The sequence below is a fragment of the Leopardus geoffroyi genome, chromosome A1 (genome assembly GCF_018350155.1).
Source record: "Leopardus geoffroyi isolate Oge1 chromosome A1, O.geoffroyi_Oge1_pat1.0, whole genome shotgun sequence".
NCBI classification, from domain to species: Eukaryota; Metazoa; Chordata; class Mammalia; order Carnivora; family Felidae; genus Leopardus; species Leopardus geoffroyi.
In genome coordinates, this window is record NC_059326.1 from 122800762 (window position 1) to 122819992 (window position 19231).

At 40.1% G+C, this 19231-nt stretch overlaps 1 protein-coding gene across 4 annotated transcripts in view; it reads right to left on the reverse strand.

Moving 5' to 3' along the window:
- Window positions 1–19231, reverse strand: part of JAKMIP2 (janus kinase and microtubule interacting protein 2) — a 178685-nt gene that overhangs the window by 19168 nt on the left and 140286 nt on the right. For all 4 annotated transcript variants that reach the window (XM_045493077.1, XM_045493068.1, XM_045493059.1 and 1 more), the window contains 7 exons: window positions 18331–18429; window positions 16780–16878; window positions 14937–14990; window positions 13999–14064; window positions 9025–9093; window positions 5688–5765; window positions 3512–3715 (listed from right to left, as the gene is read on the reverse strand). In XM_045493077.1, coding sequence (XP_045349033.1) covers window positions 3512–3715; window positions 5688–5765; window positions 9025–9093; window positions 13999–14064; window positions 14937–14990; window positions 16780–16878; window positions 18331–18429 — 669 coding nt within the window. The remainder of the gene's footprint in view (window positions 1–3511; window positions 3716–5687; window positions 5766–9024; window positions 9094–13998; window positions 14065–14936; window positions 14991–16779; window positions 16879–18330; window positions 18430–19231) is intronic.

The following is a 19231-nucleotide window of genomic DNA, read 5'->3' on the forward strand; positions in this document are numbered from 1 at the left end:
CTAATTTAGTACATCCATCTACAGCAGCTGTGTGTACTCCTGACATGTGGAATAATCAGGGCAGGCCCTGAGTTTAAGGCGGAGAGGAACAAGCATAAGAATAAGGGAGAGGCAGCCAGGCTGCACTCAGAATAGAACCCAAACTCCTTCAAGGCCCGGTGTGATTTAGCCTTTTCTTCCCGCTCCAACTTCACTTCACATCCACTTCACCTTGGCTCTACGTGCTCCATTTTTATGGCCTTCTCTCTGTTCCTTAACTATTCCAAATGTTCCCACAATAGAGACTTAGACTCTGTTGTCCCTATCTTCTGGGGCACTTTGCCAAGATCTTTGTGTGGCTGGTCCCTTGGGTTTTAGACATCTTCAAAGATGCCTGATCTGCCTAGCCAGTCTAACGTGGAGAATCCTACTCCCGAACACACACACACATTGTATACTTTTCTTCGTAGCATTTATTGACACTCTCTGAAATTGCCTTGTTCATTGCTAATTTGTGTTGTTGCTTTGACCCTTTTCATGGGTAGGACAGACGAGAGCAGTGACCTTTAGGTCTCTGTCCACCATAATATTCCTGGCACAAGCAGGCTTTCAAATATGGTTTTGAAACAATGTGTAACAGGATATGAAGTACAGATTTTTTTTCAGTAGTATGCAGTCCATTATTATCAGGGGAACATCCTAAAGGAGGTGGATCTTAAGCTGCGACTGGAAAAATGAGAACATTTAGATAAATGCAGCAGACACGAAGGGCATTTTATGGTGAGTGGTCGTGCCAACAAAGGCTTAGAGGAGGGAGTCATGACTTAAGCGGTACCAGGAAGAGTTCTGCATGAGGAGAGAGGACAGTATACTCTGGAGATTGTCTCAGATCAGGTTTTCAGAGAAGGGGTAGCCAGCTAATGAAGGACCTGGAGAGAGCTGCATAGGCCTAGACCCAACTGCAAATTGAGATCATGGAGGCTTTGAGGAAGAATGTACCATGAGGAAAGGTGAAAGAATGTGTAGTGATATGCATGATGAACTACAGAGAGGGCAGGAAGTCCTCTCCACCAATCCCCGTGGCATCCTGCATATGACTTTTTTTTATGCCACTTGTCAAGAGATACCAAACGTAATTTTTTTTCTTTGTGTTAACCTCCTTTGTCTCCATCAATAAGTCCTATGCTTTGTAAAAGCAGAGTCCATGTGAGTTCTCTATGTCTGAAATGGTATCCAAAGACTGGGAAGTGCATTTAAATATGTGACTGAATAAATGCCTAGATGACGGAGTCAGGTTATATCAGAGGACATCTGGCAGCATCTGGGAGCTGTTGCAGGATTGAAAGGTCCTGCCTCTGCCTCAAGTTACAAGTGTGGACAAAATAGACCAGCTTCAGAAACATTTCAGGAGAAATACTAATTGGATGTAGTGCTATATTAATGATTGGAGATAAAGGACAAAGAAGACTCCAGGGTTTCCAGCCTGAGTGCTTTGGGATATGGTAATTCTACTGACGAAAACAGGCAGATGGGGAGAGAAGGGGAAAGAATAAAAATGCACACTTAGATGTGTTTCATATGAGTTCACTGTGAAACATTCAAACAGAAATGTCCAATAAATAGTTACTGATAGGCTCTAGGATTTAACTGGATCACATAGCTTATACATGACAAAACCTGGACAATACCTTCTGGAATAATTCTCTTAAATCTACTGATTATAAGGGGAGACAAAGAGTAAGAAATAATTAGAAAAGGCATTTTCTAATGAACATTTGTTTGGGAGATAGAAAATTTCAATGGAAATCTCTGAGGCTTAGAAATGTAATGTACCTCTCACTGGATAGCTTAAAGCAAACAAAACATGTCTTTCAGGTTTGGCTTGGTTAGAGACTCAAAAAAATGACAAGGTTTTAATCATAAATAAATTTAGATAACTCTTTGCCCATCTTAAAAATAAATACTTTTGGGGCACCTGGGTGACTCAATCAGTTAAACGTCCGACTTTGGCTCAGGTCATGATCTCACAACTCACGAGTAGGAGCCCCGCATTGGGCTCTGTGCTGACAGCTAAGAGCCTGGAGACTGCTTCAGATTCTGTGTCTCCCTCTCTCTCTCTCAAAAATAAATAAACATTAAAATTTTTTTTTTTAAATAAACACTTTTGTGGTTCCATAGCACAACTGCTGATTTGTTGAAATTAACTAAATGCCATTGCAGTATAAAAAAATTATGCAGAGGGCACTTTTATTCCCACAACTAATGAGGCCATGGGGTCTATCATTAAAGGGCTGAAAAACATTCCAGGATCAAAACCCAGAACTTTATGATGGAACCTGAAAGCGCACTGAAACAAACATGCATGTGTTCACCATCTCTGGGACAAAAGGCTTCACCACTCTTAGTTCCCTGTTAACTCAGATAATCTGTTCGATTATAAAGATTCACAAAACTATGGAGGAAGTGTGCTAAGTGTCATGTTCCCCATAAACCGTTCTTATGGGTGTCATAAAATAACCTGTTCCTTTTCCACCCACCTTGATCTCTAAAGACCACACAACTCTTACTTCTTGTATTGTCCATCTGGATTGTGTATCAGTTGCTTATCCTAGCTTCTAAGTACCAAATCCTACTGGCACTATCAACTTTGTAATTCTTTTGGAATCTGCTTTTTGACCAGAGCCTTAGTCCTCACCTGTCAAGCTAAGACATGAACTAAGAGATGGAATTAAGAATTTTGGCTATAAATGAATATTGAGTGTCTCCAGAGCCTTCCTGGTCTAGATGGGTCACATCAATCAGAGAGGACTCAAGTTGCGTAGGAGAGGGTAGCACAATGGTTATACGCACTGGCCTTCAGTTATGCACACCTGAGTAGATACTGGCTCTGGTGCTCGCTATCTGTGTCACCTTGGGCAAATGACTTAAGCACTCATGTCTTCAGTATCATTATCTCCTCAATGGGATAATAAGAATACTTACCTTAGTGGGCTACTGTGAAGATTAAATGCAATGATGTAAGCAGAGCCCTTAGTTTAGTTCCTGACATAGCAAATACCAGTAAGTAAGCGGCAGCTTCCAGGCTTTGTTGTTGTTGCTGTTTGTTCTGGGAATAAAGAAAAAGGCCCTTGTTCTCTTTTACCCTATTCAGATGATCTGATCAGGCTAGATTATGGACTGGGATGAGTAACAGGAGGAAGCAGTATTTCTGTCCTGGGGAGAGTCTTGCTTCCCTGCATAAGGGAGCTAATCAGGCTCCAGGAGACCCAAAGGGTATTTCATGACAAAACAGCTCCCCGAATAGTAACAGTAGGCAATGCTTCTGGAATGCCAATTTTCTCAAGACTGAATCATTACCAAACTGTCATCCTGTCTCTGAGTCTAGTTGGCCAACAAGAGTTCTGTATCTTACTCTCCGAAGATGGTGTACAGCTCCTGGGCTTCTCTCACCCACACTCCATACCACGTACTTAGTACTAAGTCCCATTTGCTTAGTACCAACCCTACAGAGATGCAGTGGCTCCGTCCTCACCTGATGGGCTTGCTGTAAGAGCTCCATTCGCTCCTGAAGAATCTGACAGTCATACTCTCTGCTCTTCCTCAGCATCTGGCGCCGTAACTTTTCTACCGCTGTCCTCAGCTCTTCTTGCTGTTTTTCACTTAATAATTCACCAAACTTGATAACGGTTTCTTGCTGCAGAGCATTGTACAAAGTAGCTTCTAGTTCCTGGATTCTCTGGCAAACAGAATTAGAAAAGTCTAACTTTGGAACTTAGCATTTCTGGTGGTATGTGAATGGAGACACTTGCGTGTGGGGGAGAGGAGAGTTATGTATTACTGGAGTCTTACGGGATCATAGCACTAAAATCAATCTCAAAGCTTATCCAGCCACACTACCGTTTTGATAATCCCCTTTGTAAGACTCCGTGAGTCATCGAGCTGACAATACCTGAACTTCTCTGATGATGGGGCATCTGTTCTTTTTCTTGGGATCCTGTCCATTTCACACACCTTTCATTTTTAGTAAGTCCTTACTTTGTTATAAAAATTGTATATTCTTCTATTCTCAAATGTAGCTGAGAACAGATTTGTGCTCTCTTCCATCTGACAGCCCTTCAGATATGTAGACATCTATCATGGTGGCTGTACGTTTAGAAATAAGCACTGAAAAGTGGTCTAAGTTGGAATACTAAGTTGGGGATCTATTTCACACACAAAATGCCACCTCTCTTCCACATGACACACATACGAACTTGAAGATGGCTTTACAGCCTCCCTAACTTAAAATACAAATTAGGAGACATGATCTGAAAATGCTCTGGAGTCTTTGGAATTGGTTTGTTTTTTTAATATTCTGACATTTAAAGCTGCTTTAGCTATAAAATGCCTCCTTGAGTCTTCACTGTTTTGGATGAAGAATCCTTATATCCTTATATTCCAGTTTTGTTTTGTTTTGTTTTTTAAACATGCTTCAGTTATAGTCACCAAAATCTACAATCTTACCTCCTGTGACTTTGACAGAGGTGAAGGGTCATGCCTTGGTACAGAGTATTTTCCTAGCTCTTGTTTCCAAGTTCCTAGCTCTTGTACTCGACTGAACAGATCTCATCTTTTTAACATGACATGTGTCTGAATGAGTACTTGCTCATGGGACACATAAGCACCTGAACCTGACCATGTGTAGGTAAAGAAGGCAAGGATAAAAGGGTAGGAAGGGAGGGGAGAAAGTGCTTCCTTCTTTATTCTCTGGTGACCAACTCTCATTTTTCTCCTTTCCCCATCAAGCAGTGCTCAGAATCTCTTACTCATTTTGGAGAAGAATACTAATTCATCTCTGTTACAAGCAGGAGCTAAGTGCTTCATTCTTATCCCCAAAGTGACTCAGGCTGCTTCCAGGAAAGCATTATAAAAACCTCTACCAGCAACTCCTTGAAATGTTCCCCTTTTAAGTTTGGTCTTTTTCTCTTGAGTCATTACTGTGAATTAATGGTTGAGGGGGTGGGGCAGTATATGGAGAGAAGAAATGCAAGCTGTTGTCCCGTATTAGGAATTATGTGTTATGAATCTGTCATGGGGAATGAATCAAATGGGGTCCTCAGTCCACACAGCCTTCTGTGGGGGAGAAAAGGTACAACCCATCTCCCGAACAGCCTCACTTACTGTGGCTGGATTACGGTAGAGAAGGCCACAGGGTCTGGAGTCAGAACTGAGCACTACGTGCTTGCTCTCTCGGGCAGAGTTCTTTCACTCTCCAAGCCTTCATTTCCTCATATGTAATACAGGAATGATCATATTACCTGCACCCCAGAGGGTTGTTGTGAGAAATATGTGAAGGAAAAATATACACAGCAGACATTAAATGCTCTACTCTTCTCTCACTACGTGAGGCTCCCAAAGAGTTAGATTTAATAAAATTTCTCTTTCATCTACAGTACCATCCAACCTGTCTCTCGTTAAAGTATTTTGTAACAGACACTTAATTTTTTTATATGAAGCATAATTAAGTATGCATTACATATTATAAGAGTAATATAACGGGAAATAGGTAGGGATGTATTTATTCTATAACCAGAACTGGAAACCACTGAATAAATGAGCTTGCATGTTGTGGTCTATTCAAGAACATGGCGGGACAAGTGAACCATGATGCTTCATTCCACAGCACAGGACTGTGAACTCTGGGTGTCCTGAGTGCTTGCTGTACCTACCATATATGCTTGGTCGAGAGCTTGTTTTCTGTAATCTAGTTCTTCCTCCAAATAGCCTTTTATTTTGCAGAATTGTTCCTATAAAAAGGATAAAGAGAAAAGACAAAGCGATATGAGCTTACATGATAAAAGATGAAGAGAATGATAAAGAGAAAAGAACTTAGTTTACTAGAAAGCGGTATATAAATGGTATTGATGAATGTTTCCTCTAACTCTCCAACAAGACCAGTCACTAGCATTTATAGGGTTATAGATTCTGTTAGGAAAATAGTTCAACTTTCATAGTCTCACACAGAGAATGTGAAAATCAATGGAAAGAAGTATACAAGATATCATGAACAATCCACCACATGGAATGCTTTCAAGGATTTTTATGCCAGTCCAAGAGCGCGTGGTTAAGGACAGGGTTACTAATAACTATATCTGTGCAAATATATTGTGAGAGTCTATTTTTGTAAGAATGTTTTGAAATGTAATATGTACAGTTGTATAATAAAAAATGATTCAAAATTATCTCGCACAATTAGCAAACACAAAGATGGATAATGATGTGGGGGGATGGCAGCTATTCCACCCACGATGTCACTTCATGAATGGGCTTCTGCTTCTGCCACAAAACCAGTACGAGCTGAGACCGAAATCTGAAGTTCCCTTGCTTGTCCCCAATGTCTGCATGCCTGGTCTCACATTGCAAGCATCTTTCCAACAGCATTTAAAAATATAACTTTGTGGGGCACTTGGGTGGCTCAGTCAGTTCAGGGTCCAACTTCGGGATCAAGGTTCATGAGCTCAAGCCCTGCGTCAGGCTCTGTGCTGATAGCCTGGAGCCTGTTTTGGCTTCTGTGTCTCCCTTTCTCTCTCTGCCCCTCCCCTACCTGCACTCTATACTCTCTCAAAAATAAATAAACATTAAAAGTATATATATATCTCATTGGGCACCTGGGTGGCTCAGTCGGTTGAGCATCCAACTTCCGCTCAGATCAAGACCTCGTTTGTGAGTTCGACCCCTGCATCAGGCTCACTGCTGTCAGCCTGTCAGCGTGGAGCCCGTTTTGGATCCTCTGTCTCCTCTCTCTGCCCCCCTTCCCACTTATGCTGTCTCTCTATTTTTTCTGTATTTGACTCCTCCGTTGGTTTCATAGCTAAAACTTTGAACTGTACTGTCCATTTTACATCTCTCAAGGCTACCAATACTGTAGTACAATATTAATGAAAAATAAGAAAAACATTTAATATTGGTGTTCTGTCACAGAATTCATTTTGCTCCATATTTCAATGAAATCATAAAATCATCTGACAGAGCAAACTTCATCACTTTGAAAGCTCTGCACACTTTTTACCTCCTTTGAATGTCATAGCAGCTCCATACAATACTCCAGGCTGATATTTTACCCCCACTTTACAAGTAGTGACAGTGAGGCTTTTTTTTTTTTTAAGTTTATTTATTTTGAGACAGAGACAGTATGAGTGGGGGGAAGGACGGAGAAAGGGGGAGAATCCCAAGTAGGTTCAGCTGACCGTGTGGTCAGCACAGAGCCCAATGTGGGGCTCAAATTCACAAAAGAGTGAGATCATGACCCGAGCCAAAATCAAGACGCTTAACCAACCGAGCCACCCAGGCACCCTGCAAGTTATTCTTGTTATAGGATTCCCTAACCTGATAGGAATCACTACCTGTTTTTCAGTAGTAATAATAATAATGACAGTACAGTTATAAAATCCTATGTATTCCTGTAAGTTATAATGAACAATTCCTGTGCTTAGGGATTTAAAGAAATATTTAATTACGGTAAAACACACAAAATTACTCTTAACCATTTTTAAGTGTACAATTCAGTAGGGTTAAGTATATTTACACAGTTAAGCAGCCAATCTCCAGAATGCTTTTCATTTTGCAAAAGTGAAACCATATCCATTAAATGACAACTCATTTTCTCTTCGTCTTCACTCCTAACGGCCATTGTTCGTACTTTCTATTAGTCTGACTACTCTAGATACTTACGTAAGTGGAATCATACATTATTTGTCTTTTTGCGATTGGTTTATTTCACTTTGCATAATATCCTCAAGGTTCATCCACATTATATCATATATTAGAATTTCCTTCCTTTCTAAAAGTTTTTTTAATGTTTATTTTTGAGAGAGGAGAGAGAGAGAGACAGAGAGAGAGAGACACAGCGCAAGCAGGGGAGGGGCAGAGAGAGAGGGAGACACAGAATCTGAAGTAGCTCCAGGCTCTGAACTGTCAGCACAGACTCTGACACGGGGCTCAAACCCTCAGACCGCGAGATCATGACCTGAGCCGAAGTCGGACGCTCAACCGACTGAGCCACCCAGGCGCCCCAAATTTCCTTCCTTTCTAAAGCTTTTATAATATTCATTGTACGTACAGACCACATTTTGCTATCCATTCATCCAGTGATAGACTCTTGGGTTGCTTCCACATTTAAGCTATGGTGAATAATGCTGCTGTGAGCATGGGTGTACAAACATTTCTCTGAAAACCTACCTTCAATTATCTTGGGCATATTCCCAAAAGTGGTATTGCTGGATTATACGATAATTCTATTTTGAATATTTTGAGCAACCACACCGTACTATTTTCATTAGCAGCTACACATCATTTTATGTTCCTAACAACAACGCATAGGTTCCAATTTCTCCATGTTCCCACAAACACTTGTTATTTTCTGTTTTGTTTTGTTTTTGATAGTGGTCATCTTAATGGGCACAAACTGGCTTGGAGATTTTTAAAATCATAGTTATACTCATCATTTCTGTAATTTTTACTCTGACTATACATGGTGGAAAAATTATTTAGCTTAAGAAAGAAATCACCTAGTTGAATTTTATTCAGCATTAGTTTTAGAAATATTGTAAAAATACAACATATCTTTGAAGAATATAACTTGAAATTGTGGGATACTTTCAGGAATTTCATTCCCCAGTCTGTCCACCAAATAATGCGAAGCTGCAAACTTTCATTGGTGCCAACGAAACTGGTAGAAAACAGTTGTTTTCCATTTGCCTTGACTATTTTTCTTCATTAAAAAAAATTTTTTTTTTGAGAGAGAGGGTGCAAGTGATTGAGGGGCAGAGAGAGAGAATCCCATGAGGGGCCAAGAGAGAAAGAACTGGGGCTCACCTGAGGTGGGGCTCAAGCTCACGTGAAGCAGGACACGAGCTCACCCTAAATGGGGCGTGTGCTCACCTGATTCGGGGTTCCAACTTACAAAGTGTGAGATCATGACCTGAACTAAAGTCCGATGCTTAAGCACTGAGCCACCCAGGTGTCCTATTTTTTGTCATTTTTATGATGCCTCATCTTTGGACTCACCATGTCACTTTCCAATTCCATCATTTTCTGGTGCAGGGCAGCCTCCGCTCCTTCGATTTGCTGGATCCACTAAGGAGTAAACGAGGAGTAAACAAAAATGTCTGACATCACTGCTTAACATGGTGTATATGGTGCAGTCTACTAAGTTGCTTTGTCTCTTCCTCTTTTTTCTCAGAGAACTGAAGTGGAAACTCGGTGCGTTTTATCTCTTAGTTCAGGAAATAGAGTTATTCACTCATTCATTCATTCACTCACTCAACAAACGCATTCACTGATGTCGACCATGTGTCAGGCACTGCACTAGGTACAAGGGCTTCTATGGTGAGTAAGACCAACATGTTTTTTGCGCTCATTAGAACACATCATAGGAGGCTTTCTTGGAAAAGACAACTGCGTTAGAGTCTGACGATTTTGAGTCAAACATGATTAGGCAAAAATGACGGGCAAGTTCCAAGCAGAAGAGATATCCAATTCTTCGTGGTTGGGGGAAACATAATGAAAGTAAGAAGGCCAGGTGAGACTGGAGAAATGGCCATTTTTCAGTGTATGAAACTGATTACAGCTAAGTGTTGAAGAATCATTTTTGTTGAGTGGAGGCATTTTAAATCACATTAAAAAACTTACCTTTCCTAACACTTAGAATATATCATCCTGTTATATGGCACTGACGTTAACATTGATCAACACCCTGAGTAAAATCAGATTTTGAATAAGATTTTGAATAATAAGATTGAATAATAAGATTTTGAGTAATAAGCTTACCACATATATTGCTTAATAGAACATATTATAACATGTCTCTCCCAAGTTAAACATCAGCTTATCCTGTAGGGAGGCAACTGGGCGTAATAATTGTGGGGGTTCTATAGGCAGACTACCCTGGGTCTAATCCCAATCCAGGATTTTCATGGCTGTGTGGCCTTGAAAGGTTATCTGATTTCTCTAAGCTTTAACTTTCTTTTCTGTGAAATAGGGTTAATAATTTGAAGAATTACAGGATGTAATTAATGGAAGACACTATGCACAATGTACTGCATGTACTGGGTACACAATAAATCTAGTTCTCGGTTAACATTCATCCATTCATTTTAGAGAGATGAAAGCATGTGAGCAGGGGAGAAGGGCAGAAGGAGAAAGAGAATCTTTTTTTTTAATATAAATTTTTTTTAACATTTATTCATTTTTGAGAGATAGAGACAGAGCATTGAGCAGGGGATGGGCAGAGAGAGAGGGAGACACAGACTCCACAGCAGGCTCCAGGCTCCGAGCTGTCAGCACAGAGCCTGACATGGGGCTTGAACTTGTGAATGGTGAGACCGTGACCTGAGCCGAAGTCAGACGCTCAACCAACTGAGCCACCCAGATGCCCCAAGGAGAAAGAGAATCTTAAGCAGTCTGTATCCTCAGTGCAGAGCCCGATTCGTGGCTTGATCCCACCACCTTGGGATCATGACCTGAGCTGATATCGAGTCATATGCTCAAATGACTGAGCCACCCAGGCACCCCAACATTTATTTTTATACATCTACACTGTTAGGAATTTGCCTCAATACTAGTGATTTCATTTCAGTTTATCTGTGATAAATTATGTGGTGCACTGAGCATTTTTTTTAAATATTTATTTTTGAGAAAGAGAAACAGCATGAGCAGGGGAGGGACAGAGAGAGAGGGAGACACAGAATCCAAAGCAGACTCCAGGAAGGAGCCTGATGCATGGCTTGAACTCACAAACCATGAGATCATGACCTGAGCCAAAGTCGGATGCTTAACCGACTGAGCCACCCAGGTGCCCCGAGCATTTTTTCTATGTACTATAGCCTGACATTCACAAGGCGACACCGTGTCCAACAGCCTCTTAGCTATAAGAAATGTGGGGAAAGAATAAATGCACAGGGAGACTGAGGACCTACTCTCTCAGTTCTTGTACATACACGTGGCCTCCCCATGAAACAGATTTCCATCCGAAATCATGGGTAGTCTCTGCAAGTGCAGACCATCAAGCTTTATTAAAATGCTGCCTTTTACTTACTGCCCATTTATCATTGAGAAACCGTATTTTTAAGTATAGTAAATTAAAGCAGTTCAGTCATGGGCTTCAGATACAGACTTGTGTGTTGACTTGTAGCCCTTCTGACTTGTGAAGCTTGACACAAGTTACTGAATAGCCCACACCTCAGTTTCCTCATGTGTAGAATGAAAACAGTGGATAAATTTAGGATGGTTGGGAGAACAATGACATTTGTGCAGTACCTGGCCTACAACATGTTCTCACTTAAGGTTACTGCTCTTACTCTTATTAACACAAAGTCACAATAGGATTTCCTTGTTGGAAATTTGTCTATGTTCAATCTCTGGTTATCAAGTATACTCCTAGACAGCAGAATGCTATCCAAGGTTGTGGTATTCAAAAGTTCAAGGCTGACATTTAGAATTACTTGGAGATAGACACGTTCATCTGTAAATCCCAAAAGTAGGAGGCGACACTAACTTGTGAACTGCACAGACTATGAGCGCTCTAAGGACAGGTTTGCATCTTGTGCATTTGGTTCTTCACTCCCTTCAGTGCTAAGCACACTGTCATCACTCTAAATGTTCAAGTGAACCCCTCACACCGGTCTTGCAAAGGAGGTATGTGGAGGTGCGAACTAATTCGCTGAAGGGCTAATAGATCAGCTCCTACAGGCTCTGTAAAGGGCACTTCCTGCTTTCAATAGAATACTTGAGGGGAATTGTGGTGCAGTGGAGAAGAAGATCATGGACTCCGGGAACAGACTGCTTGAGTGTGAATCCTGACCCCATCATTTTCTAGCTGTGTGACTAGGGCAGTTACCTGCCTTCTCTGTGCTTCAGATTCCTCATCTATAACAGTAGTATCAAGAGAAGTGCCAGGTACAAACAAAGCACTATGCAAGTGTTAATTATGGTTAAGTTCAAGTTGCATCGCATGCACACAGGGCAGGGAATGGAAGAAAATTTCCATCAATCTAAGTAAATGTGAGGCACACAGACCCATTTTTCCTTTACTTTTTCCTATTCCTACTTTCTTTTTTTTAATGTTTATTTATTTTTGAGAGAGAAAGAGAGCGCCCGTGCGCACGCGTGCACATGAGTGGGGGAGGGGCAGAGAGAGGGAGACACAGAATCCGAAGCAGGCTCCAGGGTCTGAGCTGTCAGCACAGAGCCCGACGTGGAGCTCAAACTTATGGACCTCGAGATCCTGACCTGAGCCGAAGTTGGATGCTTAACCAACTGAGCCACCCAGGCGCCCCAGCCTATTCCTATTTTCTTTTCCATTTCCCTAATCTTTCCTTCACATCCTAGTCCTTGCCTTTTACAGAAATTGGCCCAAGTTTTCTTGATATCCCTAAATTAAGGTGACTTTTCTTTCAATAAAGAATTGTAGCCCTTCATGAGTCCAATAGAATGCAACACTGGCTATTGCTGCCAAATAAATGTAGCAGATATGGGAGTACAAACTATATTTTCTTCATCAGCGTGGCATTGGAACACTGTCCTGTGGACATTCACAAAGTCACTTATTCACTCCCTCAGTAAATACTTGCTGATCACCTGTTAGATGTGCTGGACTGTTGTGAAGAACTAGGGAAACAAAGTGGAATAAACACATACCATAGTTGCCCTCATGGAGTTTAACGTCTAGTGGTAGGTAGTTGTGGGGCATATAACAACAACAAAAAACAAGCAGCCACATTACAGTTGTTAAAAGCCATAGTAGCAGATGCACAGGTCACTGTGGAAATACAGAGAAAAAAATACCTAACAGGGCTTGGGAGAAGAAGAAGGCTACCCATGTATGGGGATGTCTAATGGTTAAGATTGAGGCACACAAAGGGAGAAAAGGAAGAAGAAAGTAACTTCTAGGCAAACAGAACAGCCTAAGGACCAAGGGATGGAAATACTGATAGAGATGGAGAAAGAGACAGAGAAACAGAGACAGAGAAGACTGGGACACCGAAAGGATTTGTATATGGCTGGCCCTCAGCTAGGGACCAAAGAAACGAGTGGGATCTTGGAGAAGCAGGCAAGAGCCAGACCTAGGGACCCTCTTGGCAAGTTCTAGATTCTGGACCTTATGTTAGGGACAATGCAAGGTTATTAATGTGTTGTGGAGAGGGAAAGTGAAGGGTCTGTAATTAAATTGCAAGGGAACTAAGTTTTTTAAAAAACAAATACCAGGTACTATTTCACATGTATATAATTCCTTTTGTTATCTGATACCTGGTCCATACTAAAATCTCCCCAGGTGTCAGCAAAATGTCTTCCCCCCCCCCCCACCTTGGTTTCCCTGAATCAGTATCCAAAAAAGGGATTATTTTAATAATTTTTAAGTAATCTTTTATTTTATAGCAGCCCTTCCCTCTTCAAGTATGTGCTGATTCTCAAGGCACCCTGAACACAGCCACTTCTCAGGCTTCTCCGATTGGCTCTTTCCTCCTCTCTTCCTGCCATTTACCAGGTTAAGACACAAGGGGGCCAGAGCACACACTCAGTGTTGCTCAGCTGACAGTCCCCAGGTTGGACTTTCTGAATCGTATAGCCATGAACCACCGCCAGGTTACAGAATCATCTGGGAACAACTGCTATATGCACACCCAGGGAAAAGCCCATAAAAAGAGCCAGGCTCTCTAGTTTACCATCTCTCAACAAAAACCTCTACTGGTTTCCCAGCTTGGGAGGGACTGTGTGGATAATACAATCCAGAAAGTTTTCCATTTTGTAAGAAATACATTTTTTTAAGAGACTACAAAGCAAGAATTATCCACCCACCCCAAATCAAACTTTTCTTTAGTGTGTTCCCATTCTATTGGGGTTGCATCACCTTGAAAAAAAGACATTTATTAGGTACTCAATAACACAAAGTCATGTGCAAAGAAAATGTCCTTCAACTCTACTCTAGTCTTTAGGGGTTAAGCCAGACACTGAGATGATCTGAATGTTAGTATGATGTATTACCTTTTCTGCCAGGGACAGCACAGTGCTGGCCTGAATTATGGCCACTTGTTCTTCATTTCTTAAGTTCTGTCAAAAAGAAAAAGACAGAGAGAAAGAGAGAGAGAGAGAGAGAGAGAGAGAGAGAGAGAGAGAGAGAGAAAAGAGAAAATAAGCTGAAGACACAATATTTACACTATCAGAAAATACTGCCTAACTGCCTGTTATAGATACTCTTGCCTATGCATGCATGAAGGTTAACAACTGTTCTATTTCACTTGGTAACAATTCTTAACAAAATGTTCATTCAAAACGTGTAAAAAGTACATTAAATGTGATTTTTTATATCTCTAAAACGGACTTGATTTTGTTTCACAGTCGTTTGATGTGATTTAATTGATTCTGTTCTCTCCTTTGATAATTTTTCAAGGCAAAAAAAAAAAAATGGTGTGACTCTTTCAACCTGCATATGCATCATTCATCTAGTATCTCAATGAATGGTCCTCCCACTGAATTAATATGCCTTGACCCTGCCTGGAAGGTGTTTTTAGAAAGAAAAGAGATTATAGTTTCCTGGTCCATTTTTATGGGGCTGCCACCAACCCTAGTATTTAGCAACATTTGCAACTGCATGACTGATTAATTTCACGCCGGATGGCTCTAAGCAACAGTGAGAAGGTAATTAGCTTTAATCACTGCAGATGTGGTCGGCATTCAAACCTGAAACCAGCCAGCGAAGAAAAGGACTTTACCAGTTTCCATTTCTGCCACTACCTTCCAGAGATCCTTAGAACCCCTCAACAAACTTGTTTGATAAACCATGACTGGTTCTCTTCCATGAGCCACATCCTTAAGAGAACATGGTATCTCACTCGCTATTATTTTACATGACTGGCAAATATTTCTTGCTTCTCATTGGGCAAATTCGTATCTTTACTGCCCTTAATCAATTCATTACTTACCCCATTATCACCCAAGATATCAAGCTGCTTTATGAGATCAGGGATGTTCACATCCTGCAATATCAAGGAGATACATTCAAGTTAAAGACACAAATGCGGTTTAGCATTCTATCAGTGCCTGACCCTTAAGTCTGAGAAGACATTTTAAGACCTGTACTTCCTTGGGTTGTTTTCAATCAGGTACATGTGGCTTTATGTTTCCACTCTGCTTCTTGCAAGTTGCGTGAACCTGGGAAAACTACTTAATGGCTCATTCTCAAATTCACCAGCTGCAAAATATCTCCTGATCTTGAGGATAAGAGATTCTATATCAAAGAGTCTAGTTTATAATAAGGACTTGGAATTATTTCATTAATTTTTTTCCTGATAATTGCCATTTTCTTTTCAATTGCAATAAATTTTAGGTATAAAGAAAACTAACAGGTAATAAATATAATCAACCAATTTCATTTTAATTAATGGAATTCTAACCTGGTTGAGATTTTGACTGCCACATAGAAAAAAATACAGCACATTCCATCTTTTAGCATTAATTTCATGCTGTGAAAAACAGCTCATTTTAACTATATTTCTTGAGACAGTTTGAAGTAGCCGAACTCCATTTGAAAAAATTTCCCTGAATATAAATTACATCCACTGGCTTAGCTTGTTTGTGATATATCTAAGAAAAAGCATCTAAGGAAAAGACAAAGTAAAGTACTTTTCATTTAATTAGAGCTGAATAAAAAACAAAACAAAACAAAACAAAACAAAAACATGGCTCTGGTTTACAAATTTTTGTGCAGCCCAGGAAGGCCAGAAATTTAAACACCATGAAAGAGGTTCAGGATGGAAAACAAGGAAACACAATTTTACTGCCTAATTTTCCTCCCACTTTTTACTGCGTTAGTACCACTTTCTCCTCTTACTCACATTCAGATAGCGGTATATCCTTTCCTTCCACCAGGAAGGGGGAGGTCTAGCTCAATCTCATAGGTAGAGAGAAAGCAATGAAAGCAGGTATTATCTGGCAGCTTGGGGTGGGAGCAGGAAGTGCCATGCACAAGGTCAAGGAGAGACCAGGAATAGCGGGAGGCATCCCAGCTTTCCCTCTGGGATAGATATTCACCATGTGATCTCATTACATTGAAGGGATAATATATTTTCCAGGAGATGGAGCCACCTCCATTCAACCTTAATGTTTAAAATGTATTCCGATATCCCTAAAGATAAAATTACATTTTATCTAAATGAACAATGTTACAAATCATAAATCCTTCCAAAAGACAAATCTTCCCTAGATGAAACATATCAAAAGAGAGGGTGGACCAGATGATTTCAAGGTCCCTTCCAGCACCAAATTCCAAGATTATGAATCCCACAGCACTTAGAACAGCACAACAAAGGGACTCGACAAACACTTTTTTATCTGGTATCCTTGAAATGTGTTTCTTGAAGTATGGAATTTATTTAGTATCTCCCCTAGATAATGAAGGTTAATTATCTTAATATCTGAATTTGCATCATTCCTTATGCTATTGTGTTCTAAATAATCATGGTTTATTGTGTTTTCTATGAACCATTCATATATCTGTCACACATCTTTTTAATAAATCAAAAAAATTATTTTAAGTAAGCTGCACATGCAATGTGGGGCTCAGACTCATGACCCCGAAGATCGAGGGTAGCACACTCTACTGACTGAGTCAGCCAGGCAGCCCTAGGTGCAGCTATTTTCAATATCTACATAGTTTGTATCAAAATGACATCCAGTGACTGAAAAACAAGTCATGAACAACCTCCCCTTTTCCAGTTCCCAGTTTTTCCACTTTCTACAAACATAAAAAATTGAGTGTCTGCCTACCTTGACACCTTCTTTCATACAGTAGATCTGTAGAGCACTCACACCATCTGAGAATGGGTGAATTTGTAGATTAAATGGAGGGGATCGTCTCTCTCTTTCCTTGAAATACAGTGAAAAGTATATGGGAATTAAAAAACAAAAAGCAACAACTGATCAAATGCTAAACCAGTTGTCTGTGTTCTCTCTTTATACTGTTTCAGTTTATCAATGTCATTGTGCAAAAAAAAAAATTGAACTTAAGATGTTCATGCTTAAATTTAATGGAAAAGAAGAGATAAATCAACTAAGAAGTATGGTAGAAGAATTTATAGTGTCATTCAGTCTTGAAAGTTTTTTGATCAGAGAAATGTAGGAAGTGAAGTTCCAATTTAAACTACATGAATATTTAGAGCTTTCAGGTGTCACAGAGAATGGTCTTTTGACCATGAAGTTTCATGGCAGCTAATAGCCTTTTGCATATTCAATCTACTCAAGCTTTATGATTAAGATATGTGGGCTACCAAAGATGACTTAACATTTCTTCACGGAGGAGCACCAACCACTAACTCTATCCAAATCTAATTTGAAAAAATCTCAAAAAGAAGCTGCTGGCAAAATAACAGAGCTATCAAATGGGAAATTTCTTACCTTTTACATACCAACATACATTCAACCAGACCCTATGCCAGATTCTTTTTTTAAAAAAATATATATTTAAGTAATCTCTATCCCCAATGTGGGGCTAGAGCTCATGACCTCGAGATCAAGAGTCACACGTTCTTCTGATGGAGCCACCCAGACACCCAAAAGAAGTCAGGTTTTGTGTGTGTGTGTGTGTGTGTGTGTGTGTGTTTCAGATTATTTTTATAAGTAATGTCTATACCCAACATGGGGCTTGAACTCATGTCCTGACATCAAGAGTCACGTGGTCTACTGACTGAACCAGACAGGCACCCCACTAGGCCAGATTCTGTGTGATAAAATAAAAATCTGATTTTATTATGTTTTACTTAAAAAAAAAAATAAAAAAGACAGAAATTTGGCCAGGTCAGCCAAGGTATTTCCTTAAACAAGTTACCTTGTTTTTTGGCCTTTTTCATAAGTACGTTATAGATTTAAAAGTTTACTCACAAATTCAAGTGTCTAAAACATTTTTGTATATACCAGTCTGAAATACTGTTCTTGAGGTAACATTTTTATGAGTCAGAATTCAATGAAGGATGGAAATGATTATTGAGAAGCAATGAAATATTGATGAAGTTTGATATCTATTATTTAAATTATTTAAAATTTATTCATTAGTCTTGTTCTTAAAGGCAATAGTGTTGAAAAGTACAGTCTCTGAGCAGACAATTCTGACTTGCGTCGGTGTTTCACCACTTATAGTCACAGGTCTTGGGCAAGTTGTTTAACCTTGGTTGCCTCATCTATAAAATCCTGATTATGGTCGTTGAGGTCCAAGGAGAGTACGCATCAGAAATGCTTAATTCAGCACCTCCCACACACAATGTGTTCAGTGCATGTTAACTGTTAAGAGTATTTCTATTATCATTATTATCATCATTGCCTTACTTCTAGCTCTAGGTTTCGAAACTCCAGCAGCTCATTCTGGTCTCGGGCATCCTGTAGTTCTTGTTGCAACCGGTGATTTTCTGCCTCCTGTTTTTCTATCTAATAAAGTAAATCCTCAAGTTAGGTGAACATTGCAAACACCGTCTACAGCTTAGCAAAGCAAGCATGGAGAGCACTCGTTTATGTGGTGAATAAATCATCTAGACCATGAAAAAAAAAATCCCAATGAGATGTGAGCAAAAGAAGTCTTAGGCTTTCCTCCTAGTTATCCTTTGGTTGAGTTTTTTGTGTCATGGAGGAAAATGAGACAAGATGACACGCATTCACTGACAACGTCTGGGAACCCTGTGAGTAGTGAATCTGCGAGTACTCATTAGGCTCTTGCTGTGGGTCAGGGACAGTGTCCTGAGACTAAATTTAATGGGGTAAATCATGGACAATGACATCTCTTGTTTCTGGAGTTACAAACGGTTGGAGAAATTTTACCTAAATAGCTCTGATCATATACAAAACTTTGAGGGGTTCCAGTTACCCATAAAATAAAGCCAAACTTGTCAATATGGAATTCAAACACCTAGCTTTCCAGGCTTAAATATTCTGTCATCTCTAGACACACACACACACACACACACACACACACACACACACACACTCTCTCTCTCTCACATGTGATCACACATAAGAATCTAGAAATTCCTATCTACCCTATGGACTGATTATGCCAGGAGCTATATCTTTGCTCATCTCTCTGCCTAAAAGAGGCTCCCCCCCATTTCCTTTCCTATGTGAGGAAATCCTATTCTTCCTTGAACACGGAACTCTAATATCCCCTACCAGAAGAGGCTTCTTTTGTTTACCCATTTAGAAGTTACACCTTTTCCCTCTGTTTTCCTATACGACG